The sequence below is a fragment of the Melospiza georgiana genome, chromosome 16, assembly GCF_028018845.1.
Source record: "Melospiza georgiana isolate bMelGeo1 chromosome 16, bMelGeo1.pri, whole genome shotgun sequence".
Taxonomy (NCBI): Eukaryota; Metazoa; Chordata; class Aves; order Passeriformes; family Passerellidae; genus Melospiza; species Melospiza georgiana.
Window position 1 is genome coordinate 5,567,746 of NC_080445.1, and position 25,164 is coordinate 5,592,909.

Here is a 25,164-nt window from a genome sequence, read left to right on the forward strand (position 1 = left end):
CTGCCACATTAAACAGGGAAAAAGGGAGATGCCAGATGAATTTAAGCCCAGCCGTTCCCTGCACACCCCTGATTCTGCCAGGTTAATGGGAATGGGTGTCTTTGCTCCCAGCCTTGCAGCAGGTGAGTGCAGTTGGACTGAGGGGGGCATAAACCCTACAGATTTAGTCCCGACTCCTTCCCCAGCTCGGATTTGTGCTGGCAGGGCGTTCTAGCCCAGTAAGGACCACAGGGCAGGGCTGGCTGTGGCTCAGAGGGATCGTGGTGCCATCTCGTGGCAAAAACAGAGCAGAAATTGGATTTTGTGCCATGCTCATTGCTCTGGCCAGCGCACAGGGGGACAGGAGGAGTTGCTGCAATCCCTGCCCTGATCCTTGCCCCTCTGGTGCCAGCATCACACAGCCCTGGGGTGGCAGGCTAGGCCAGGGGACAGCTGCCAGTGCCACGAGCCACAAAATGAGTTTGTGTTGCTCAGATCTGGCTCTAAACATCAAGGCATCTGTCCTGCCCCAAGGTGTTTGCCTTCAATCCAGGTGAGAGCTGCAAGGCACAAACATGTTTTGCAGCTACAGGGGAGACCCTTGGGGCCACTGAGGAATGTGGAAATGGTATTTCCAGCTCTGAGAGCCAATGTTTTCTGCTAGATAAATAGATAGCTGAGTCATAATCAATGTTCTGCCATCGTCTGGCTGAGCAAATAAATGGGAGACAGGCACTTTATTTTGTGGAGATATATTCAGCTGTGTAATTCAGTGTGCTGGGGAGGGATCACTCCTATCCATCTGCTGACACAGGCACAAGTAGGATGCATTTTTCAAAGGAACCCAAGGAACCTGTTTTCCTTGGATGTTTGCAGCTCTGGAGGCTGCTGTGCTGTGGAGGGAAGGATCCATCTCTCTGCTTCAAAGCCAAGAGCCCATGGCAAGGGGACAGGTCTGAGGTTCCACCAGTGAATTTGTGCAGAGTTGAGCCCAGCTCAGTGTTGTTCCCTGGAGCACTATACTGCTGCTTTATCTATCTTTTGAGTCCATGTTATTTTGGAGGGGTTAAAACAGGAACAGTCCTGGCTTTTCTGAAGCCAAAGGCAAAAGTATTGTTTTATTTCAGCAAGACCAAGGCTTCCTGCACAGAGCTGCTATGTGGTTTGCTCCCCAGTTGCTTTACCTGTCTCTCCTTGCCTTCCCATCCAAAGCACCAAGCAGAGGGCAGCACCAGCAGCAGGGAGGCTGTGGTGCAACCTTTAATTCAGCCTCTGCAGCAAGAGGCACAGAAGTGAAGAACTGAGGCTGTCCCCAGGGCTGACTCATAGCCCACAGCTGAGGAATTTGCCCTGGTGAAACCACCCTGCAGGTATGGAGGGGCTGGTGTTTACTAGGATGAGCATATGCAGAACTTCTCATCCAACATTTTATCTGTTGTCACTCTGGGCTCAGCACCAACCTTTCATGGTGTTTGCATTTCTGTGTGCTGCAAAGTTGGGTGCCAGGCATAGGAAATGTAATGAGGACATGGGTTTAGAACTTTATTGGGTTCCCATCAAGGGGAAACAAACAATATGATAAAGCACATGATAAGAAAATGCATGTGGAGGAGTGGGAAGTCACAGCAGGTAAATGGATGGGAAATTGCCTCAGCTGGAATAAGATTGTGGAATATGATGGCATGTAAGAGTGAGATAGAGACAACAGCCAGGCTGAGCTACAGAGGAAAGGTAGCCAACCAAAACCAGCTCTGCTTTAATCCCTGATCCCCATTCACTGTGCATGTGTGTGTGCAAAACAAGCACTGTGAAATTAGACTGCCTTTGCAGGGGAATTGCATGGCTGGTTCCAAAGGCCAGACCATCCCAAACACCAAATGACTGCTGGTGTAGGGTAACATTAACCAGGGTATCTGAAGAGAGGGAACACTCTTTGCTGCTGTTTAACAAGGTCAGGAAGCACAGAGATGTGTCAAACTAGCAGTGGGTGTAGTTTATTTTTGTGTCATTAGCCCTTTATGACCGGATGCTGGTGCAAATCTCATGTGGCCTCATGATTTAAATTGTAAACTCAGGAATGCAGCTCCTGTTTTGCTCCGACTGGGGAGCAGTGTTGAGCTTGGTTGCAGCACTTGCTTCTCTGAACAGGTTTGCAGCCTCTGGGGCATCTTCCAGGACACTGTTCCCAGGCAGATTTAGTCCTCAAACCACATGGACCCATCAATTTTTTCACTCTTGGTGTTTGGCTTGGCTGCCTGGCGGGTGAAATCCTGGCAGGATTTTGCTGTGAGCTGTGGAAAAGCTCAGGAGGTGTCTATGGATGGCCCGAGCCTGTGACCCACAGTGTCTCTCTGCAGGTTCCAGCAAATTGTGGGTTGTTCTTCCTCAGGATTCCAGGCCGATTTCTGTGAGGTTTTGGGAGCCTGAGTGTTCCCCTGCTGCTCATGGGCTGCATCCCCTGCGCCAGAGCAGCAGCTTGGTCCCTTCACCAGCTCCGTGCACATCTTGGGAAGTGGGGTGTGATGGGCAGCACCATGGCTGTGTCTGCATCTCCCCCAGGGCACAGGAGCCAAGAGCAGCCCTGGGGGGATGGAGCAGTGCAGGGGGTGGATGGAGGCAGTGGGAAGGGGATGTGGTGCTGGGGCAGGGTGGGGAATGGCGAGTTTGAGCCAATCTGAGGTCTTGGACCCCAAAGCTCTGGGACAAGGCCGTGGTTATTCCCTCAGGACAGCACAGGTTGCCTGGGGCTGAGGCCTCAATGTGAAAGTCGTCTGGGGGACGGTGAGGTCCAGGTCAGACTCTGAAACTCCCGGCTGGGGTCGGAAGGTGAATGTTTGGAGCAGCCCTACAAAGAAGACAAAGAGCTCCATCTTGGCCAGGCTTTCCCCGATGCAGTTCCGCCGCCCTGCGGGTGCAAGCAGAGAGTTCACCTCATGGGAGAATCCAACTGGAATGTTTGCCATGGACATTTAGCATCTGAGATGTTGCAATGGGAGCAGGAGAGAAACCTTGAAATGCACTAAAGCATTTTGGAGTAGAGGGGCCTGTGCTGCTGAAGGTTCCTCTCTGGTCTCTTTTGTCACAGGCTGCAGCCATCCTGCAGGGTTATTGCACATTTATGGTGTGCCCTCTCCTCTCCTTAGCTCTTCCAACCCTTTCAGCATCTTTAACACTTTCTTTTGGAAAGCAGCCTGATAGAAGAATCCCACCTCCTTCCAAAGTGGAATAGTTTGAAACTCACTTTCCTGTGGAATTTATCCTCATATACTACTTTTAGATAAAAGTGTGCTTCTTTTTACTGCCCTTCTGTGTGCTATATTTAGCAGTGGGAGAGCTGTGCTCTGAGAGCAGCCATTTGCCCAGATGCAGAACAATTGATTCCATTCACTTTTCTGGTTGCTTATTGACTGAATTAGGGGCAGTGTTTAGGCATGAAGACTCATTAATGTGTGTTGTAATAAAGTGGCTCTGCCACAGCCCCAGCTCTGTGCAGGTCAGCCCTTTAGTTACCTGTGGAGAAAGGCAGGAAAGCTCCTTTCTTTACAAAATTCCCTTCAGCATCGAGAAAGTGGTTGGGGTTGAACTGATGTGGTGTCTCCCATTGTGTCTTATCCAGCAGCACTGAGGTGAGGGATGGGATTACAATTATACCCTGGAAGAAAAGTACACAAAGGCACAGAGATTGTTTTGGTTCATTTTCTCACACAGGCTTTGGTGTCCCAGATTTGCCCCACCTGGGGTTGCTGGAGACCATGAGGGTTTTATCCCATCATCCAGCAGAGAGACATCAGTGAGATTTTCCCACTAGTGCCAAGGAATGAAGCCGAACCCCACAGGGTGCTGTGAAAACCTCAAGTGGAAGGTAAGACCCTGCAATTCTTTGGCAGATACTTCACTGTGCAGATGGCAGCAAGGAGGTAAACCAGGGCTGCTCATGGAGTGAGGAAGTCCTGAGCATGAGGGGGACTGGACTGAGTCCTATGACAACTCTGGGCTCGGTATAAAATCCTTCTGGAGGTGGTTTTGGACTCTGTCATGCAATTCCCTCTAAGAAACCATTCTCCAGGGGCAGTGGTGGATCTGGGGAGGGTTTTGTGTTCCTGGGAGGCAGCAGGTACCTACCTTGGGCAGGAAGTAGCCCCTGAAGTGGGTGTCAACAGCCGTGCAGCGGGGCACGTGTGGCAGGAGGGTGATGAACCTCTGCACCTCGTGCAGCACCGCGTTGGTGTAGGGCATCCTCCTCCTGTCCTCGTACGTGGCCCAGCTCCCAGCCTTCACCGTTCTCCCAATCTCCTCCTGGACCTTTTCTGGAAGGAACAAACAAAAGGGATGTGTCCTAGCAAGGAAGCCAGCTCCCTCCTTGGGTTTGGTTTAGGGGGAAAAGCCCCTGTTTTTCCAGAGTTTGAAGAGAGAAAGGATTCTTACAGCAGCAGTGTGGGTTTCCCTGCTCTGTGTTCAATTCAGGTGTGTGGGTGGGTTTTTTCTGCAACATCATACTCTGATCTCCACCCATCCTCTCTCCCAGCAAGCCAAAAGGGCTATTTTATTGTGGCTTTGATCAACACCTAGTTACATTAGCAGTTTATCACAGAAGAGAGCTAGGACTCAGCTGCTCAGGCAAAAGAGCTGATGTGGATCTGAGGCCAGGCCTCTTTCTTCCCCATTTCAGCCTTGCCATGGATGGAGTAGGTAAAAGCTGCTCACTTTGAATCTCTGGGTATTTCATCATCAGCAGGATGGACCACTGGAGGGTGGTGGCAATGGTCTCTGTTCCAGCCATGACCAGGTCAAGTATGGATGCCATTAAGTTGTCATCATGGAAGAGGCTGTCTTTCTTGTGCTTCTCCTTGAAAAACACAAGAGGTAAGAAAAGTCATAAAATCATCATTCTGAGTACTCAGCAAGCTCAGGAAATGCTGCATTACCAACAGCACAGCTGGCTGTGGTCTTGTGCTTGTGAACTGGGTGATAAAATAGACCTGATTTTGTATGCACAGCATCCACCAGAGTTGGAGCACCACAGATGGAAGGTTCGGAGGTGCTTAAAATCACCTTTCAGGCCATTCCTGCCTGGGCTTTAGAACTGTGATAACTCCTCCTCCACATAGCTGAATAGAATTCTTAGTGCCTAAGGTCAGCCTGGATCCAGCTGGAAAGAAGAAAAAGCTCAGAGCCCAAATATTTTGTGTTGAATGAAACCAACTGATGTGTGAAACTGCCAAGCCTCTGCTAAGTAAGATGCAGGGCAGGTTTAGGACTTGTACTGATGATTTATCATTCAAGTTCTTTAAGGGGATCATTCATCTTGATGGAGCAACAGTATCAATGATTAATTGATTTGTTTTCATAAAAAGAAAGGCAGAGTCAGCTTTCATGTGAATTCATGCATTTTCTATTAGGAGTGAGTGGTTGATCTCACATTATTAGTGCTACTATTTCAGGAGTGGACTGAGAGTAGCTTTTGTGTCTTAATTTTGATAGAAAAATGTACCAATTGTAAGAGTCTCACATCTGATTTAAGTACCACTGGAGTAACAGCATGGATTTCAATAGATTTACACAGCATGACTGAAATCAAGACTCAGCAACTCTTTCAGCTAGAAAATCCAAAGGAAACATTGCAAACAGCCAACAGAGCTAAGCAGCCCAATACCTCTTGTTGCTTGAATATCAGTGCATCAATATAGCTCCTCACACTGTTCTCATTGATGTCCTCCCTGCTGGCCTTCATGTATTGCCTTAAAATGGCACGCACATCTTCGATTTTCTTGAGCATAATCTTGTGGGTTTTGAAAAGAAATCCAAGGAACGGGTAGAAATTGAAATACTAATGAGAAATTTAAAAAGAGAAGCATTAGGCCTGCAGAAATACCACACAGAATCACACAGAATCCCCTTGGTGCATGCTGAAACAGCTGTTTTCCTAAGGGCCAATGAATCAGTTGGGTTTTGTCTTTAGTAGCAATATCTCAGCATCCCAGGGACTTCCCAGGCAGATTTTCCTAAGCTAAAGTAACCATGGTTCAGATCTCATTTTAGCTCCACACAGATGTGCAGGATGGGTCAGAAGGAAAGTGGAGAAGGGGAATGTGGCAGCAGATTTTGGTGACCCAAGTGGCACGTGGAGAACTGTCATGTTTTAGGTGTAATGGCTGGTTTTGAACATCTGAGAACTGCTGAGGTAAAGTTATGTGAGCCACACCCTACGGCTGGCTCACGTAAAAAAGTGTTTATGTGTGGGACAGTTTACTTACGTTTAAATTTGGTGATCCCAGAAGAATCATAATTTCATCTATGAGCCTTAGGAGAGTGAGGAATGTTGGGTCCTTGTAGTCAAACCTGTCCCCAAAGAGCATGATGAAGGTGACGTTGATGGGCGCGCAGTTGAAGGAGGGCAGGCTGAAAGGTTCCCCTGCAGCAGGAGCAGGGTGGGAAAGCTGTGAGACGTGGAGCAGCCGTGACACACCCGAGCCCCAGGATGGTCCCCAGCTCACCTTTGAAGGATTTGATCATCTCGATGAGGAAGTGGAGCTCCTCAAAGATTCTGCCCTCTATCATTTGCTTGCCCATGCCGAGGTTGCGCATGCTGGACACGGTGAACCTGCGCGTTGTCCTCCACAGCTCCCCGATGGAGAAGAACAGACCTGGGCAGCCCGTGAGAAATGTGCTGGGCTCAGGCACAGAGGAGCCCGCACATCAAACCAAACAGGGCACTGGGTGAGCAGGGAGCTCCCCAGGTGTTTCTGCTGCCTGTTTTCACATGGATTTAGGGACTGAAGGTCTCCCCTTTCTGTGTGCCTCATCCCTGTATCCTCTCAGCTCCATCCTCACTGAGAAAAGCAAGCTCCCTCCCAGCCCAGTTACCCCAGTCCTCTCCTGAGTGGCAGGTGTGGCTTTCAGACCAGTATGGGTTGCCTGTAAAGCTGGGGGAGACGTTGGTTTGAGTTTGTCACGGGACATTTGTCACCCTGCTGGTTGCAACTCTAGGGCCTCAAGCACCTTGTGTGTCTGAAGCTTCTCCCTTCATCCTATTTTAGTCATAAAGGTAATTTAACTGTGTAGGATGGGATAATTCAGTCTCCTCAACCCTAAAGTGTTTTATGGAGATTCCCAGCAGTGCTGTATTTTCAGCAGTGGTGAAAATACTGACATTTTTGTGGAGGTTTCTGAGCTCATGCCACGATGATCTCTAGCACCTCCAAGCAGGGATGGGTATTTCATCCTGTCAGAGTGCTGTAAAGAAAAAGTCGGGTCAATAATCCAAAAACTATCTCAGATTGTGGTCAGTTGAAAAGCTGAATGGATATCTTCATCGTGGCTGTGAGGCTTTTAAATATGGTTTGCTTTTCTGTTTTAAAGCAGCGTAATTTTAATTTGGATAGCAAAACTTTTTGCTCTAAAAATGTCAGAGCAAATTTCTAAACTTCAATTTTTAATTTTTCTTTAATTTATGCAATTTCATCTGGATCATTCCTTTTCTGAGACCATCTTCACAGTCAACAAATTGGCACTTTCTGAAGAAAAAATGTTTAATGGGAAAATTTGTGACCATTGTTGCTTAACTACAATGATAGCTTCCATCTCTGGGTACTTCTAAGTGCCTCAGACTTGGGCTGAGAAGGTAAATGTGAAAGGACTTGCACTGCAATACTGATATTCTCCCACAGGGATGTTTTACATGTAAATCAGCTCCAAAAAATACCTTTTTCCTCATTGATTCCTTTTATTTATGTAGTAATAAATTAATCTATTGATATTATGGCTGGGTAATTTAATTTCTAATTCTAATCCCAGCTTCAGCCTGTGACCAACATTTAAAGCTGCCTTTTGTTCTCCCAGCTAAAGCCTTACATGAAGCAGAGGATGGACAAAGCAAGAAGTCCTCTGAAATAGTCAGGGGTGGAAAAACGATGGGATTGTTTGTAGGGCTGAATTTCCAGCCTCAGCCTCTTGCTTCTGAAGCTGTTTCAGGCTGGACAACCTGAGAACTTTTGTGGGGAGGCAAAGGTGTGGGAACTGACAGGACAAAGGCACTGGGAGAAAGGGAAAAACCCGACAGCTCCCAGCAGCCAAGCCAGGTAGTCCAAAGTCTCCTGGAAATGTGAGGAGGGTTCATAAACCAGTGGTGACTGCGAGCTGCTCACACCAACATCGCACAGAGATTAACCCCGGAGTTACCACAGTGCCTCCAAAATCCCACTCCTCCCACCCCTCAACTCTTTGGATACGGACGGGCTGCAAGTGCATCAGCAGAAATGATGGAAAGCCAGGAGCCACTGCGTGCAGGGAAAGCCAAATGTTTGCTGTCACTTGGCTTCAGAAGGGGATGTTTAAAAGCTGGGCTCCAGGGATGCACAGTTGGGCATCATCATCATCACGGGCACTAAGCGACAGTGTTGTCCTCCCACCCCCCCTCATTGCTCTAGTACCGTTTTTGTTCTGAATTTGGTCAAATATTGGGATGGATGGTCTGTCTACAAACTCCTCTGTGTAGTTCACAAGCGCCTCTCGCACAACTTCGTACCCGGTCAGCACCACAACTTTCTGGAACCCAAAGTGCAGGGTGAAGATGGGGCCGTATTTTTCTGCAAGCTGAAAAAAAAGAGGCGAGCTGTGATGGTCAGGAAGGGAGGGAGAGTGCATGGAGCAGCACTTTGTGCTGTCTGAAAGGACATTTTTCATCCTGGTGTCCTGCAGAGCCACCACCTGCAGAAGGGCACCTGTGAGCCAGAGCTCACCGTGGTCAAACATGAGGCATTTTGTACAGATGCCTTGATGACATCTGTATGGAATTCAGACTTCTTGCCATGAAGGAGCCCCCAGCCCCATCAGTGCATCACTAATCTGGTTTTGCCGTTAAGGAGAAAATAAATGGAAAACAAAAAAAAAAGATCTAAAGACTGGACCTCAAATTGCAGCTAAAGTTGGCAAACTGGAGAAAGACTAAAAAAGAGAAGATAGTTCAGTGCAAATAATGATGCTGTCACAGAAGAAAGCTGTGGTCTGATGCTCCTGATGTACTAAAGCACTCCTGCATCCTGCTGCTAGTGGAGCAGTGTCTCTTTCACAGGACAATGGGGGCACCCTTCATTGCCCCCCCAACAAACCCCAGTCGGTGCCATCTGCTTTGTGCAAACACCATTCTTTGCTCTCCGTGGGGTGAGATGGAGGGATAACCCCTCTGGAGAGATCCCAAAGCCAAGGCAAACACAGGCAATACCAAGCACAGCCCAGTAAGGGACAAAAGCACGCGGAGGTAATTCCAAAGCGCCGTTCAGAGGCTGCAGCAGCGTCTGCCCAGCCCTGCTGGGTAAACTGACCCCAACCCTGACATTGCCCATAACAGCTCCAGGTGCTGGGGCCTCGCCCCGTGGCAGCACAGCCCGTGTTTGCTGAGCATGGGTGTCACACCTGGCTGTGAACCCCCCTGCCTGTTTGCTCACTCTCTCCGTGACCCCAGCATGGGTCAGCCCCGAGGGAGCCATCCCCGAGAGAACCATCCCTGAAGGAACCATCCCAAAGGAACCATCCCAAAAGAACCATCCCAGAGGAACCATCCTCTAAAGCCGGCGGGAATGCCCAGCAGCCCCAGGAGAAGCCTCATCCTGCACACAGTGGGGTAAGTTTTCCTAATTACAGGTTATTGGAAGAGCTCACAGGTTATTCACTCTGTTCCTTAGCACAGCTTTCCCATCCCTCCCTTGCACTGCCATCTAGACTTTAATGCATGTCCCATTCATCTAGAGGGAAAGGGATTTTGCAGAGCAGACTCTGGATTTGGCCTCTCCGCGGCAGTTTTGGGGTCACTGCATTGTGGAATTCCTCTTGCCAGATCTTCGGGGCATTGGGGATGGAAGCAATTTAATTTATGTTAGTTATATTCTAATGCTTTAAAAGATTTCTGGGTGTCCAAGCTGTCAAATTAATATTTCAAATCCCACGAGCATTATAGACTTCATGTACATCACCACAATTACATTAAGAAATCCCATATTACCCAAAGGTCTTTTTTTAATGGTTGATTGCTCCTAAATTACATTGCACCAACACAGACATTGACTAGAAGAAGCCCAGAAAGATATCATAAAGCAATTTTCACACCTTTACAATTTAGTTTGAATTAAAAAAGACAAAAAGTTCTCACTGATACATCCCAGGCAACTTAAAAATCTATGAGAGTCTGGGTTAGGGTTTTTTTGTCCTACCTTCATTAGTGATTTATCTTGCCTTCTAAGATCCACCAAGTGCAGGTTACCAATGATCGGAAGAGGAGTTGGACCAGGAGGTAATTTAAAAGCTGAATTTTTATAGCCAGTTGAAAAATAGACTACAGCTAATAATACTGCTGCGCACAGCAGACAAACTAATGCTGGATCAGAGAGTAATGAAATTAAAAAAGACATTTTTTTTAGTAATAATCTGGTTTTTGGGGTTAGAAGCAATAAAAATGCAGTGGCACTGTTCAGTTTCTGCCAGCTGGCTCTCTGTTTGCTCTCTGCAATTGCTACAAGCACTCAATTCTTATTAAGGTTTGTAGAGTACCTAAATAAATACTGCATACTCCACCCTCTTTAAACACCTCAGAGAATGTGGTCTAAGCAGTTTGCAAAGCCTGTCCAGAAGTAAAGAGAGTTTCAAATTACAAACCCATGCATGTGTGTGCAAGAACATATACATGGGAAAAGGTGCTTGGCATTCCTCTGTAACCTCCTCCTCCCTGAGACCTCAAGGTCCTTCATTAGCAGTACTATGACCCTCCAAGCACTCTGCTGACACAGGGAAATAAAAAGGCTCTTGGAATCCTATTAGAACCTCCAGATTCAGGCTTAGGTAGGATTTGAGATCTCCATGTTACTAGAGAAAAATATCAGTAGTTTTACAGGAGACTTTGGCTGTCTTGATGTCAAGTGGAGATCAAAGGTTGTTAATAATGGTAAAGCCCAGCTATCCCTGGGGGGTTGTAGCCCATAAACTCCTTCATAAAGTCAGCTCTGAACTGCCCGGGAGGGATGTGATTTCAGACTTTGTGTCTGAGGTGGAAGACATGTAATAGCTAGCCACAGAAAATTAGCTTGGATCAAGTGATCATGAGTGGATTCATGAGTGCAATGGCAAGACAAAATTAGATTTGAAGCTTCTGGGAGGACTTCATTTTGTGAGAGCAGCTTCTAGGGGATAGAGGGAAGAAGTTAACGAAATTAATGAAGCCAGCTGCCCTGGCAGGCTCCAGAAGGGGAACAAGACAGGAGAATGGAATGATTTTTAGTTAAAGATACTAAACACCTGGAGCTTGCATCCTTATCAAGGCATAAGCCTCGCTTAGAAAATAATTGAGGTTACCTAGTTGTTGCACAGTGGTTTTCAGGAGGAAGTTTGGCATAACCAGCCAAAGGAATACGATCACTCAGGGAAGAAAGAGCTGTCTTACATGATGAGGAAACACAAGGCTAAAGGTACATTTGTCCAAAGGTTAGATCATATAAAGGCCATTATTCAGCAAATATGGGTCCTTAGCCTTGTAAATGCAAAGCAGGCAGGGAAGGAAGTGGATCTGATCCAGAGTGGGGCATGGTCAGCAGGGTCCTGGAACAAACAACTGCTGGGCACTCACCAGAGCTGCCTGTGTGGTGAGGAGATGTTGCAGCACAACAGCCACCCAGAAGCAGGAGCAGCAAGTGTGTCGCAACATTTCTGAGATTTATTTTTTTATTAGCTTCCAAGAAATGGGCTGGAGGCAACGTTTTCCCCCAGAGCATGCCTAGGATGACTCAGCCCTGCCTGCTCCATGAGCTCAGAGGCAGAGGGGCTGTAAAGACAGGCAGGAAGGAACATGGCTGGCACAGGATGCACAACGTGGGCACTGCCATGAGGACCTGCAATGGCACATGCTCTGTGCCTGGGCAAAATGTTTGTTCCTGCAGGGTTTTCTTGGACCAGCAGCACCCTGCGGGGCAAAAGTTATGTGTTGCTGCTGCTCTCCTGGTATTTCACCTTGCCCTGGGAGCCTCTGAACTCATAAAAAGGCCTTTCAGAAAGAGACTTAAATTATCTCTGAAAAGCCAGGGGGAGTGTATTGTGGTTTTTTTTCCAAGGCAGGCTCTGAGTGCAATGCATTAAAATGACAAAGGGAAGTAAAAGTCTTGCGATGACAAGAAATTCCTGTCTCACTGATGTGTCTGGTACGTGTTTTGTGTTTCACTCCAGAGCCGAGCTGCTACGTGCTGCCCTGCCTGAGCACACAGAGCCGAGCACAAAGCACCTGCCAGGCACTGACACTGCTCTGGGTGCATTCCTGGGGCAGCCAGGCCCCTCAAGGTGCTCCTGGCCCAGTTGTCCTCCATCCCTCATGCCCACGTGGCATTCTGCCACCGCTTGTGACTGGTGGTACTGGTGAGGATGTGGAATGTTGGGTATTGGCCACCTAAAGGCAACCACAGCACTGCCAGTCAGCCAGCCTGGGCCACCAGCCCTGCATCCTTTAACTTAAACACCCCAAAATCTCTGCACCTCCCCTGCCAGTCCCATTCTTGACCAGCAGTACAGCCTTGGATAATTCCTGCTGGCTTTTATTGAGATGAGTTCCTTGTAAGCAAGGGCAGGAGACACAGGAACCACTGAAAGGGGCCACAGCAGAGAGCCTTGCAGAGCCATGTCCTGCCTCACACGGCAGTTGGGATTTTCTGGAGTTAGAAATCCATGGAATTTTTTTTTTAGAAATCCATGGAATCCATGGAATATTTCCTTTGAGGTGTTTGTGGTTGTCAGTATTGTCACTCTTTGTGCTGCTGAACATGTCCTGGCTGCAGGCTGCCCACGGAGCCCTGTGCTCACCTCTCTCGTGCAGGGGTATTGAAGGTGGTGCAGCCCAGCTTTATCAGTTTGACCTGAAATCAACTGCATACTGTCACACCAGACAGATCAACAGCAACAGAACAAAATATTTAATGATTAAGTAGGTGATAAGGTCAGGCTTGCAGTAGTTGGATTGCAAACAGAGCAACAGCAAAACAAACGCAGGCAAGCGCAGCAGCAGAGGCTTCCTTGTCACAGAGCACTCCCCGAGCTGAGCCCAGGAGCTGGAGCTGCGGCTGTGGTACAGCCCTGACCAAGGGCAACACCAGCACGAGTGGAAGGTGCAGAATCACTGTGAGAGAGCTGCCTTTAGTTGTGTGAACTGAAGCTAGTGAGGAGAGTCAGTATCTTGGCCAGAGGCCGCTGTACTTTGTCATCCCTTCATATTCTTTCTCCTTTCTTTCCTTCCATTTGCACGCAGCTCAACTTTAAACAACAGTAATTTCAGTTTTATGCCCCATTTTCAGTGGAATGGACCTATTCATCACAATACCCCTGGTAACTGAGACTGAAGTTTGGAATTAGGAGTTTGTGGATGATAGTTCACCCTGCAGTCAGTGCAGAGGTGAGAAATGACAACCTCATGGCAGCTGATTCATCCCCTGAAGGAGCCTTTCTCTCTGTGAAGGGTAGAGAAGATCTGCAGAGCAAGCACAGCCCCTGAGGTGCAGGTGGAGCAGGGAGCAGGGGCTGAGCCTCTCCCAGCTCTCTGCTGGAGCGTGGCAGTCGCTGCCCAGCCCCAGCTCACTGCCCTGCCGCAGGCTGGTATCGCTTCAGCTGATTCAGAAACTCTTCCCTTGCCATGGCTGCTCATTTTCTGCCAGCTTAGGGATCCAAGATGGCCTAATAAGGGATTGGACAAGTGCCAGAGCCAGCATGAAGCCAGGAGAGGTGAGGGAGTGGTAGAAATGCCTTTCTTAGGCATTTCTGCAGAAGCAGAAAGCTGCTCAATTGGCCCCATCATAAATGGGCTGTTCAGCATGAAGTGCCTGTGTGAGGTGGAAAGAACCCATTTCCCAAAGCACTTAGATGTTTTCTGATAACTGTCCCGTGCCTGGGTCTTGGCATCAGCCTGTGTCACACCCTTGTGTCTGGGACTCTGTAATAAAGATAAGGCAGGTTGTGTGGCACAATGGAAGCTCAGTCTGAGGCTCAGCTGAACAACCATCCTGAGGAGATTTCCAGATCCTTTGAGTGTCTCTTGTCTCCAGCTGGGCCACTTATAATCAGCTTTGCTATAGGGCTTGGACTTTGGGCTGAGAAATCCCCCATAGAGGCTGCCAGGGGAGAGCTCTGATGGGTTACATCTACAGAGGAGGTCTGAAGGCATTTCTCTCTTTCAAACTGCCCTGAAAACAGCAACTCTGATGTGCTGTTCCAGGAATGAATCACATTTTCTGAGAGCAGGACTTAGAGCTGTCTGAAGGGTTTGCATTATACAGACATTGCAAGAGCTGTTGGAGAGGATGTCACAAATGAGAGAAAATAAAGTAACAGTGCTGATGTCTCCTTCCCCTAAAGCTCAGGGACAGCTTTTCCCCACTGTAGCTAGATTTGCTTTAAAGCTTGAAGTGTTCACTACTCTAATGCTGTGCTGTTTGATCATTCACAGGGCACAGCACAGACCAGGTGAGGCATGGGAGTCAAGGTGAAGCCAACATCAGCAGTGAGATCCAGGTCTGACTTCTCCACTCCTGGAGGAGGCTGGAAAACAAATCTGCGGAGCAAGCCCGAAAAGAAGAGGAACAGCTCCATCCTGGCCAGTCCTTCACCAAGGCAAGCCCTTCTCCCTGAAGACAACCAGGGGAGAAGTTAATGGTCAGCACAGTAACTGTTAGTGTTGTTGTCTGAGACCTTCTAAACAGGAGATAGTCTGGAAGAGCAGGCTGCTGAGGTAGGAAATTTTCCCTTCCTTCTCTCTGTGTATATTAGAGTGCTACTGATTTGGTCTCAAACTACACAGAAGTCTTTAGATATATGAAATTGTTCAGTGACTGTGAGTAAATCCATGTCTCCCATCTCTGTCAAAGAAGAGGTGGTTACCTACAGCAGTGGTGGATAGGAGAAATGACCAGAAATCCTTTACCCTCTGTTCTGTGTCCCTGGCTTTCATACTTTTTTCCTGAAATCAGGGGGAACTGCCATTAGCCTTGTACCCACACCCCTCTTACCTATGGAGAATGGAATAAATGCTTCTCTCCTAATGAAGTTCCCATTGGCATCAAGGAAATGGGAAGGGTTGAACTGATGCGGGGTTTTCCAGTGTAACTCGTCATTCAGAGCAGAGGTCAGCAGTGGAATAATCTCAGTACCCTGAAAGGGATCAAAGAAACTCATGGAACAGGAGATCACTCCCTTACATGAGACAGACTGTGTTCTTTTTCTTAATGTGAAGGGGCAAATAAGACATGACTGATAGAACTGGGGAATGTCTCTCTGCCCCATCGTGGCTCTGTCTGTTTTCAGTAACTGCTGTTTTATTTTTTGGACCACAAAACATTCCTTTCTTACACAGTCAGATCTTTCAACAAAGGTGCTGGGGTAGAGGTCCCACATTTGACATAAAAAGATTCAAACCAGTGTGATTTAATTAAATCTCTGGTTAATCATGATTCAAACAACTGTACCAGACCACAATCCATTGTATGTTTACAGTAATTATCCTGGATGTGAGACAAAGGGTCACAGCACAGACTAAACCATGCATCACCATGATTTTAGTTATTTATGTGTTTCTTCATCTGCTTTAAAGAAAGCTGTGAGGAATCTGTGCAGCACAAGCTGGCAGCCTCAGAGCTCACCTTAGGAATCACGTAGCCTCGGAAATTCACATTTCTGGGAGTCGATCGGGATACGCCCATGGGGACGATATTGGCAAACCTTTGTATTTCGTGTATTACTGCTTCTGTGTAAGGCATTTTTTTCCTGTCCTCCAACTTAGGCAGCTCTCCTGGTTCAATGACATGGTTCATTTCTTCCTGAATCTTTCCTTGAAGGGAGGAAAGGATTAAGAAGCTGATAACAATCTCATCTTGTAACTGAAATGGCTACCAGTTTGGCAGAGAGGAGGAAAAGGGAAAGCTGTAAATATCTGGGAAGGGCAGAAGTGGGTAAGTCAGAGCATGGTGGGGTTCTTTCAGGTTTGTTGTTGAGCTAAGGCAGCTTGAATGGAGTCACTACAGTCCATCTCATGCCTGACTCTCATTACACACCTTTGTTACCCCATAACCCTCCAACAGAAACCAGATCAGAATCAGCTCCTGAGGGGACCTTGAGTGACGTAAGCCCATAGCCTGCAGGTGAATTACCAGGAGCTTTACTGTGTCTGTAGGCTGCCCCTCAGCCTCTCCCACTTGGCTGGGCTGGTTTATTGCAATCCAGCTGAATAAAATTCCTTTGTAAAGTCAACGCTTGCTGTCTCTCTCAGAGCACTGAGAATAATTACTCTAGGCAGCACTGAATGAGTTCCACTCCCTTCCACAACCAAAGACTTAAGCATGCAACAATAAATTGTACAAGAGATGTGTCCTCCTTACTCTGAATTTCTGGGTATTTCATCATCAGCAGCAGCCCCCAGCGCACAGTTGTGGATGTGGTCTCAGTCCCAGCAGCAAAGAGGTCCAGGGTTGAAAACATCAGGTTTCCATTGCTGAATGCAGTGTGTGGTTTCTTTGACTCCTTCAAAACATGGGGGTAATACAGCAAGTGATACCCATATGGGACTGTGTGGACACCATTTTTATCTGCATTTTAGCCTTCTGTGACTTTATATGTGCTGGAAAACTGAATATTTAGTCTTTTAGCATTACGGCCTATGCTATGTGGAATTCGTCTGGTCCCAAGCATATGTGTAATCCCCAAGTCTAGATATTAGAAAAAATTCCAGTGAATTGGAATTTATTTATCACTGTACCATTCTTGCAGGAAGGTTTGGGATGATCTCCTCCTTATGTGTGCTGAGTGGGAACTTATTTCCCTCTCATGGGATGTCTTGACAACTAAATCCCTTTAACTAGCAGTTCCAGTGGGGCCATGAGCAAATCCAGCGCAGCTCAGTGTGTGATATATTCTTTGATATATTCTGCTCACTGCACTTCTTGGGTTTCCACTCACTGCCAGTCCCTGACAGATGGCCTGTCCTAAGTCAGAGCTAAGGGAAGGGAACAGAAAGGCACTGGGACTCAGCTTTAAAGTACCTGTTTTTGCTTCACCAGGAAGGCATCGACAAAGCCTGTTAAGTCATTTTCATTAAGCTCCTCTTTGTGTTCCTGGAAGAGCTTCTGGAGAAAAGCATTCAATTCAAGGATGTTTTGTAGCACAGTCTTGGAAGCTCCAGACAGAAATCCAAGGGATGGGTAGAAGTTATATAACTGCAAGACAAGTTTTACTGTTAATTGGCATTTTTGAACACATACTGGTATCTCAAATCACACTGCTGGTCCCTTGTCCTATGCCCTGACATTTGAGGCTATAATTCCCCCCTTCTACAGTCCAAGGAACTCTGGATTCCTGCAGAAATAGAATGTTCCTTCTGTAATTCAAGGAGGCAGGTTTGGGACTGTGCTTCTGCTCTTCAAAGAGGGTAAAGTTGTTCCTTTTGGATTTTTTTTTCTTTTACTAATAGGTTTAACTGAGTAAGTACAGGAGCCTATGAATCTGTGCATTGCAGATACAGAACCACAGATGTGTTCTGTACAGGCTGACTGGCTGATAATGTTCTTGTTCCCAAGAAGAAATATGTGGGAGGCCAGAAGAACAAATGCTGAAACTGGATATTCCCCAAAAACCGTAAAATTAAGCTCTTACCTGCACCATAGGGGAGCCCAACAGCTTAGTATTTTGATTTATCAGCTTCAGCAAAGTTAGAAATACTGGATCATCATATTCAAACCTCTCTCCAAACAATATAGAGCAGATGACATTGGATACAGCATTGTTGAGAATCATTTTTGTATCAAATGGTTTCCCTGTATTTCAAGCAATGAAAACAAATGACAAAATGACTATGCTCATTTCAGTCTGGTTTCCTATGGAAATGTAGTCCTGAGCTCCCAAAGAAATCTCATTCCCCACCCAGAATTCATAGCAGGGAATTTTGTTTCAGTGTTTTAAGGCCTTGGTTCAATAACCTAATGCACTTTATGCTGAACTTTAACCACGAGATACCATTTGCTCAGAGTTAAACTTTCATTAATCTTTATTGTTCTGCTAGACCTGTTCTCTGTCTCTGGATGAAAGACTTGACACTCACCATGATAGGATTCAAAATATTTGATAAGGGAATTTACTTCCTCCAGGATTCGGGTCTCAAGGGTTCTCTTTCCCATTCCAAAGTCTCTCAGTGTGGACAAGGTAAATCTTCTCATAGTTTTCCACATCTCTCCATGGCTGAATGCTATGCCTAAAATAAATGTGTAACATCCTTATGGCACCTGTGGTTCATAAATTTTCTTACACACTGGTGCCTCCTAAGATCACAAAAACTGATCTGTAAGAGGACAGTGCTCTCTGCTCTGAGGATGTAATGAGCAGAGACAAAACTTATCCAAGCAAAAGGTCAGTTACCATTTCCTTGTGTCATTTTTCTAAATATGGGTATTTCTGCCCTCTCTCCAAACTCTTCAGCATGATTTAAAAGGGCATCCTTGATGGTTTCATATCCAGCCAGTACCACGACCTTCCTGGGTCCAAAATGCACCGTGAAGACGCTGCCATAGATCTTGGAGAGCTGTCAAGGTGAATAAATACGTTAATTCAAAACCAGATCTGGACTCAAACACTAGTACTGGCCACTCTAGGTGGTTTCTAGAGCAAAAGGAGCCTCCCAGCCCTGCCTGATGTCTCCAGGTGCTGCTGTAATTCAAGCAATGAGCAGCAGCTATCGATTGCCAGCATCTCTGCTTGCACCCTGTTTGCACAACAAGGTGTCTGCTATCACTGCCCCAATCAGGGCAGTCAGTAAAGTGCCACTGCATTCCTGTGGTGTTCTGCAGTAGCAGACCAGCAATACCACCTTGGGAGGCTGGCTAGAGAATGCTGCTGCAGGCAGGCCTGTTTGTTGTAGTACTGGTGACCTGAGGCAAGCAGGCGTGCACACACCTTTGAGGCTGAAGCCACAAACCCTGCAGAAACAAAGCCAGACAATAACTCTTTCTTTCAGGACAGCACTTGTCTCTAATTATGGCAAGGTGGGTAGTGTTGCAGTCATTATGGAATTATTTGCTGGCCACCAGAAACTTGAATCTGACTAGGAAGCATATTCTGGTAGATAATGTCACAGGAGTGTTAGGCATTTATAGCAAATTAAAAATGAATCATCTGTTACCCTGAAAGGTGGCTTTGACAAGCTAATCATTCACTTGGTATTTTAGGCTTCGTTTGAACACACTGCAAGCCATCCTCTCCAAATGTCTTCTTGTTTCTGATGTGCCTGGCTTACCATTTTCTATGCATTAGATAGATTCCACAAATTGAATTTCAGATTAGAAGCAGCTCCTGTTATTACACCAGACAAATTGAATTTGTTTTCATCAAGCAGTGGTTTGACGGCTTGGGAGATAACATTAGCACTGGTTCTTCCATCCCTGGCAGCTCACAGAGCAAGTGGCAGAGCCAGGGGCAGGGAATCACAGCTGCTCTGAGCCTTCCTTTGGCCATCTCCTTGCATTAGTGCTTCTTGGCAGCCCCTCTGGTTTTGCTCAGCAGCACAAGTATTGGATGTGGCAGGCCTGAAAGCCCAAATAAAGCTCCTTGGTAGATTATGGGAAATTAGTCTGGTGCTGCCACGTGATATTTGTATCATAAAATCCCCCAGTACTGCCAAAAATAGTTCATAAATAGTTTCATACTGACATCCTCAAATATACCCAGGAGCTCAGGACCAGAAGCCCATCAGAACTGATCTCTACACAACCCTCTGCCCCATAAATCAGGGCAGATGGGCACTGTGTGCCTGCTGTAGAATTCTGTGCTTTGACAACACAGGATGCCCTTTCTTCCACAGCTAACAGGAGGATTGCAGTGTCTGCACTGCCCTCCCACTGCAGATGCTCAAGGAGTTCTCTGGGGACCAGCTTTCCCCCACCATAGTGCCCAGCAAGCAGCACACACACAGGGCATGTGGCAGGTCCCTCACAGCACCTCAACTGTCTCTACAGCAACCAGATAAAATCTGAATTCCCACTCAATTGTCCCCAGGTCCCTGTGGGAACACAGCAGACACTTTCTCAAACAAACATTGCCCCTGGCTTTTTAATATTTAAGTGGGTTCTTTTCCTCTCTCTCTCTTTTAGAAATATAAGTATCCATGGAGCTGTGTAAGAAAAAGCAATTTGATTAGCTAGACACATAAAATCCATGCATTGAGTCCTCAACCATCCTGAGCAGTGTGTGCAGGGGGAGGGCTGGGGAGGCAGAGTTCTGCTGTGCATTGCAGAGATGTAATTAGTTTTGGGGAAAAAAATTGTCCCTCTGGGGATGATGCCTTTCCTTGCTTCATCCCTTCCATCCACACATCCTTCCTAGAGGTCTCGTGGCAGTGAGACCTCTCTTGATGGCAACACAAGTCTTTTACCTGCAGCCTTTGAAGGGCTCAAAATACCAACAATTTGGAGTAGATTGTGAGGGGTGGGAGGTCTACACTTGGGTGTGTATAAAGAAAGGAGTGTTTGTTTTATGTTCATATATATAAATACAAGTGTGTGTGTGTGCACCTCTGAAGATAAAGTTGTTCTGCCTGTGTGCCACATATCTCATTGCTGCCCTCCACACAAAGCAAGCAGAACCACATCTCTATTTCCCCAGCTGCATTTCTCGTTGCAGGAATTGCACATTTCCCCCTGCCTGCTGGCTCAGCCCCTACCTCTGTCAGCGACTGGAACGGCTTTTTCAGGTCCACCACGTTCAGGTTCCCGATCACAGGAAGAGGTCGTGGCCCAGGGGGCAAATTGCAAATGGACTTCTTGGAGCTGGAGAGAAAGTACAGGAGAGCAAAGAGCCCTGCTGCCAAACAGAGCAGCGAGCAGGAGCCCAGGTACTGCAGGAGACTCTGCACAGCCATGTCCAGAGGCAGCTGAGGGTAGGAGCATCTCGGGGTCCCTTTATAGCCCTTCTGTCATTGCCTGAACACACCTTCTGGGGAAGTGGTTTACACAGAGAAAAGGGCTCTGCAGACTTGTTTACATCCACTGAGACCAGATGTACTCCATTTTCCTGCCAGATGAAACACCCTCTTTTATTCTGAACCATGGATTATCATAATCCAGAGCTTTTATTTCACCTGCAACACTGGGACGAGGTGTTTGTTTTCCAGTAACTATGTGTGTTACGAGCATGTTGTTCTCTATGTGATTTCAGGGTCAGAACTCAAGGACAGGAGCCATGCTGGATGCTGTCCCTGTGCCAGGTCACAGGACTCATCTGGACCCCGGTGATGCAATGGAGGAAGCAGGGCACAGGTGGGAAAGCCCACAACAATTCACAGCCCAGGGTAAGCAAGCCCTTGGGGAGGACAAGACTGACCATGGACAAGCTGGAATGGTGGGATGAAGATGTGTTAATCAGGATTGCTGACAGGAGCAGATCTATTTACAGGTGAGAGCTCTGATTCTTTTTGCTTTCCTGCTACCCCACTAAAATCATCTCCTTGAGCAAATCAGTGGTTTTTATTGCTAGCAGTGTTACTGTCTTTGTCCCAAAAGTCCCTTACCAGCAATCCCAAAATGTCAGTCACTGTTTGGCAGTTCAGTGCCCAGAGAGCTGTGTGCCTGGATGGCCAAGCCTGCCTCAGCAGCTGGGGATGATTCCCTCTGTTTATGAACAGCTGCATGTCATCCTCTAGGAGAAACTGTCCCCTGCAGGCAATCCTGCCTGGATTGGGAAAGAGATCCTGAATCCTGCTAACCTGGGAGGAGCCAGGATCAGGCTGCAGCTGGCCAGGCAGAGGATGGAGGTGCCAGGCAGGAGGAGCACATGGCAGCAGTTCTGGCCCTGCAGGGACTGAGTCATGTCCCAAGCCCAAGCAAGAGCCCACGTGCCCAGGTGACAGCTCCAAGAGCCACCCCCACCCTCTGCATCCTTGGGGGATGACAACAAAGCAGAAATGACCAAGAGCAGGAAGCCACTTGTAGAAATGGTGGCTCTGGGGGAAGGAGCTGATTTGATGCTCTATCCCATATTTTCCAGTGGGGATATTTTACTCTCCAGTTGCAGATTCTGGCAGATTACTGGGCTGTGCTGCTGTTGAACCCTTTAGAAATCTTTAGTTTAATAATTCTTTTGCTGGAATTCTCCAAGGCTCCCAGGTGCAGGCTACACTGATGGGAAAATGATGATTATTTATTAATAATAATAAAAGTACATTAGCCAAGGGCAAGGGGAATCAATAAACTCTAACTAGATTGACATGAAAAAGCTGCCTGCAGATCTGCCTGCTCTCCAAGGCTTGTTTATCAGGAGAGGAGTTTTTCACAAGGGGAACTTCCCTGTGCAGAAGAGGACCAGGCAGGGTGGGCAAAGAAAGGAGGGCAATGGATGGTCACATCCATCTCAATATTTGCTGCACAGCTGAGAGGTCTTGGCCTGCACCTTCCTCTCCCAGACATTTCCAAGAATATCCTGTTCTGCCAGATTCTTCTCTGAGCAAATGGTGTGACTGCTGGGACTCCTGAGACTTTATAATATGCAGTAAGAGGGAGGAAAAAGCCCTGCATGGGGCCAGTTGGGTACCAAAGGAGGAAATCTGTTCCTGTTTACACAGAGCTCTGTTGGAGCCAGAGCAAGGAAAATCACCTTCCCTAAGCCTTCAATCTGTGGTGACAATATGGAGTGAGGCCCTTTTTCAATCAGTGAGCCCCTGGACCTGCAGCCTGCTGGACTGAAGCCATGGAGAAAGGAGGGATGAGCTCTCCAGAGGGAGGGAATCTTTGCAGTTTTAAAATAGAATCAATGTGATGCTCTCACATCCCTCAGCTCCCAGGGTGCAATCCTGAGCACAGGCTTGCAGGTGAGGATCCCACACAGCACTGAGGTAAAACATTGCTCCCAGCTCTCGTCTTTGTCCTTCTACCAGCCCAGGGCAGAACCCCTTCAGGTGAGCAGAGTTTGTGGGCACAGCCCAGGGGACTCATCAGTTCCTCCTGGGCAATGAGCCGGCCTTAAACACCTCAGTAACTCATCTGGAGAAGGTCACATCACCTCCTCATGGCACACAGGTGAACAGAGCTACAGTAACTGTAGGATAATGCAGGGAAAGGGTTGTTTTAAGGCCATAATTCAGTCAATGACTGCTGATAACATCATAAACCAGCAGAGTGAGCACCAAGTGCCTGTGTGCCTTGCAAGGCTCTGCCACTGCTTTACAGCCCCCAGAGATGCCTATCAGCCCATGCATTGTTACCAGGGACATTTAAAGCCTGAGCACACCCTATTAAACATTAACATTTTTAAAGACCCAGATGTGTTAAAACTCAGGCTGCTCCTCGCTAATGGATTTTGCTTGCCTTGACAAATGCCAGTGCAAAAAGAAATCAAAAGCTTTCCGACTCTGACCTCTTTCAATTTTTCATCATTATTGCATTGTTTTATTGGATTACACCCACTTCTTCCCATCCTGCAAATCTGTGTTTCTACAGGATCACTACAGGGTAGTGTTCTCAAGTGTTCACTTTGCTCATTTTTATACAAATGATTCTTTAATTTCTTTTCAGTCGTCTGTCAAACCAGTGTGGGCTGCAAATCTACTCTGGGAAGAAAGACTCCTGAAAAAATATTTTTTAAAATCTTTATTTCATGGCAATTTTTTTAAAAAAAGAGATTCCTGGGTTGATTTTTTTTCCCATCTTCTGAGTTGAAAGATTATATGTGCTGAGTCTGGTCATTGGAAGAAAATAAAAAAATCTGTGCATGAGATTAGTGCATTGTCCCTGTGCAGAGCCTAAGGTTAGAGTATTTCTTTCCCACTTGTGTTAAGCATTTACCATTCTTGAGAACTTTGTTGCTTTTAAAAGCCTCCTTCTTGGACTGAATAGATGACATTCCTTCAAGAGTCTCATCCAGTGAGAAAACACATGGGAGATCCTTGGCTTTGGTGCTGATAATGTACTTTTTAATATAATTTTATATCTACAAAAATATTTACAGTAAAATCCCTTACAACTGTAGCTAGAACCATGGTCTTCCATTTACCCCAACAAGTCAAGGCAGCCTGACCTGGGAGGTGAGTATTGGGTAGGTTGGGTTATGAAGAGATGATTTTCAAAATACAGCTGATAAATCAAATGCCTCAACACAGCTGCAAGGATTTTTTGTTCTGGGTCTCTGGCTTCTGTCTCTCTCAACAACATATTGCAGAAATTGAGTTAATCCAAGATAAATTTGAGGCATATCATGAAGGGTGATTAGTTGGTTTCTACAGGAGCAGGGTCCCACATCTTCCTTTTGGGCCCCTCTCTTGGTGCAGGTGGAGATGTGGATTTAGATGGACCAGAATTGCAATGAGCAATTTAAGATGAAGGTTTGTTTCACCTCTCAGTGCAGTTGTTGCCATTTCTACAACATTCCTCTCTAAACTGATGAGGCTTTGGCTCAGTAATAACAGAAAATGAGCTATCACTCTGTACATCTTTATGGAGCACATAACATATTAAGGCCCTGACCTTATTGGCATGAAACTACGATTTCCCTGTAAATGCGAAACAATAATATTTCATTAATCATCCACAACAGAAATCCCCATTCCCCAGACTATTCTGGCAATATTCTGCATTTTTGCTTGTCTAGGAACCTGAATTGAAAGGGAGAAAAATGGTTTACAACAGCCTGTGGCAGTGATGGAGCAAGAGCCTTATGTAAGAGCTGGCGGAGGTGAGGCAGCAATGAGTGATCCTGGAGGGATGTTTCTCTGAGGTGTGTTCTCTCCTGGCCTGGGAACAGCAGTCTCAAGGGCACAAATTCCAGCATCTGAATGTGCTTGGTCTTGTTCAGCTCATTAATTTCCTACAGCTATCCCAAGTCAAGCTATGAAATCCCCTAGTGCTTTACTCCGAGCCTTTCATGGCTTGTCAATAAATTATTTTCCAATTAAGTACCTGATAATTTGAGTCTGCAGGCTCTTAGGAGAGGCAGCGTGGTGAGAGAGAGAAAATAATGGAAGTCATGGACGTTTCCCTGCCTGTAAAATGAATAAAGGTTCTTCTCTGAAGTGTTACTCAATTTGGTGCTTCCACAAAGCAATGGTGAGTGTGTAATAACTCCTTCTGAGGAGGTGTTTGTCCACCTGATGGATAAAAACCACCAGTGGAGTGAGTTTTCAGCACTACCTGAAACACTGGAAAA

At 46.8% G+C, this 25,164-nt stretch overlaps 2 protein-coding genes and 1 long non-coding RNA gene across 3 annotated transcripts; 1 reads left to right on the forward strand and 2 right to left on the reverse strand.

The window, feature by feature from the left end:
- Positions 1-2,693: 2,693 nt before the first annotated feature.
- Positions 2,694-10,382, reverse strand: LOC131090074 (cytochrome P450 2W1). The gene is made up of 9 exons (XM_058035185.1): positions 10,185-10,382; positions 8,409-8,571; positions 6,474-6,623; positions 6,234-6,391; positions 5,633-5,806; positions 4,684-4,825; positions 4,102-4,286; positions 3,490-3,631; positions 2,694-2,884 (listed from the first exon to the last, which is right to left on the reverse strand). The coding sequence occupies exons 1-9, from the start codon at positions 10,380-10,382 to the stop codon at positions 2,694-2,696; spliced, it is 1,503 nt and encodes a 500-aa protein (XP_057891168.1).
- Positions 10,383-14,433: 4,051 nt separating this feature from the next.
- Positions 14,434-20,890, reverse strand: LOC131090073 (cytochrome P450 2K4-like). Its single transcript, XM_058035184.1, has 9 exons — positions 20,693-20,890; positions 18,397-18,559; positions 18,083-18,232; positions 17,638-17,798; positions 17,028-17,201; positions 16,368-16,509; positions 15,633-15,820; positions 15,003-15,144; positions 14,434-14,621 (listed from the first exon to the last, which is right to left on the reverse strand). Exons 1-9 carry the CDS (start codon positions 20,888-20,890, stop codon positions 14,434-14,436), a joined length of 1,506 nt encoding a protein of 501 aa, XP_057891167.1.
- Positions 20,786-25,031, forward strand: LOC131090313 (uncharacterized). Its single transcript, XR_009115313.1, has 3 exons — positions 20,786-20,863; positions 21,187-21,423; positions 24,610-25,031. It is a non-coding gene; the product is annotated as an uncharacterized LOC131090313 (long non-coding RNA).
- The last annotated feature ends 133 nt before the right edge of the window (positions 25,032-25,164 follow it).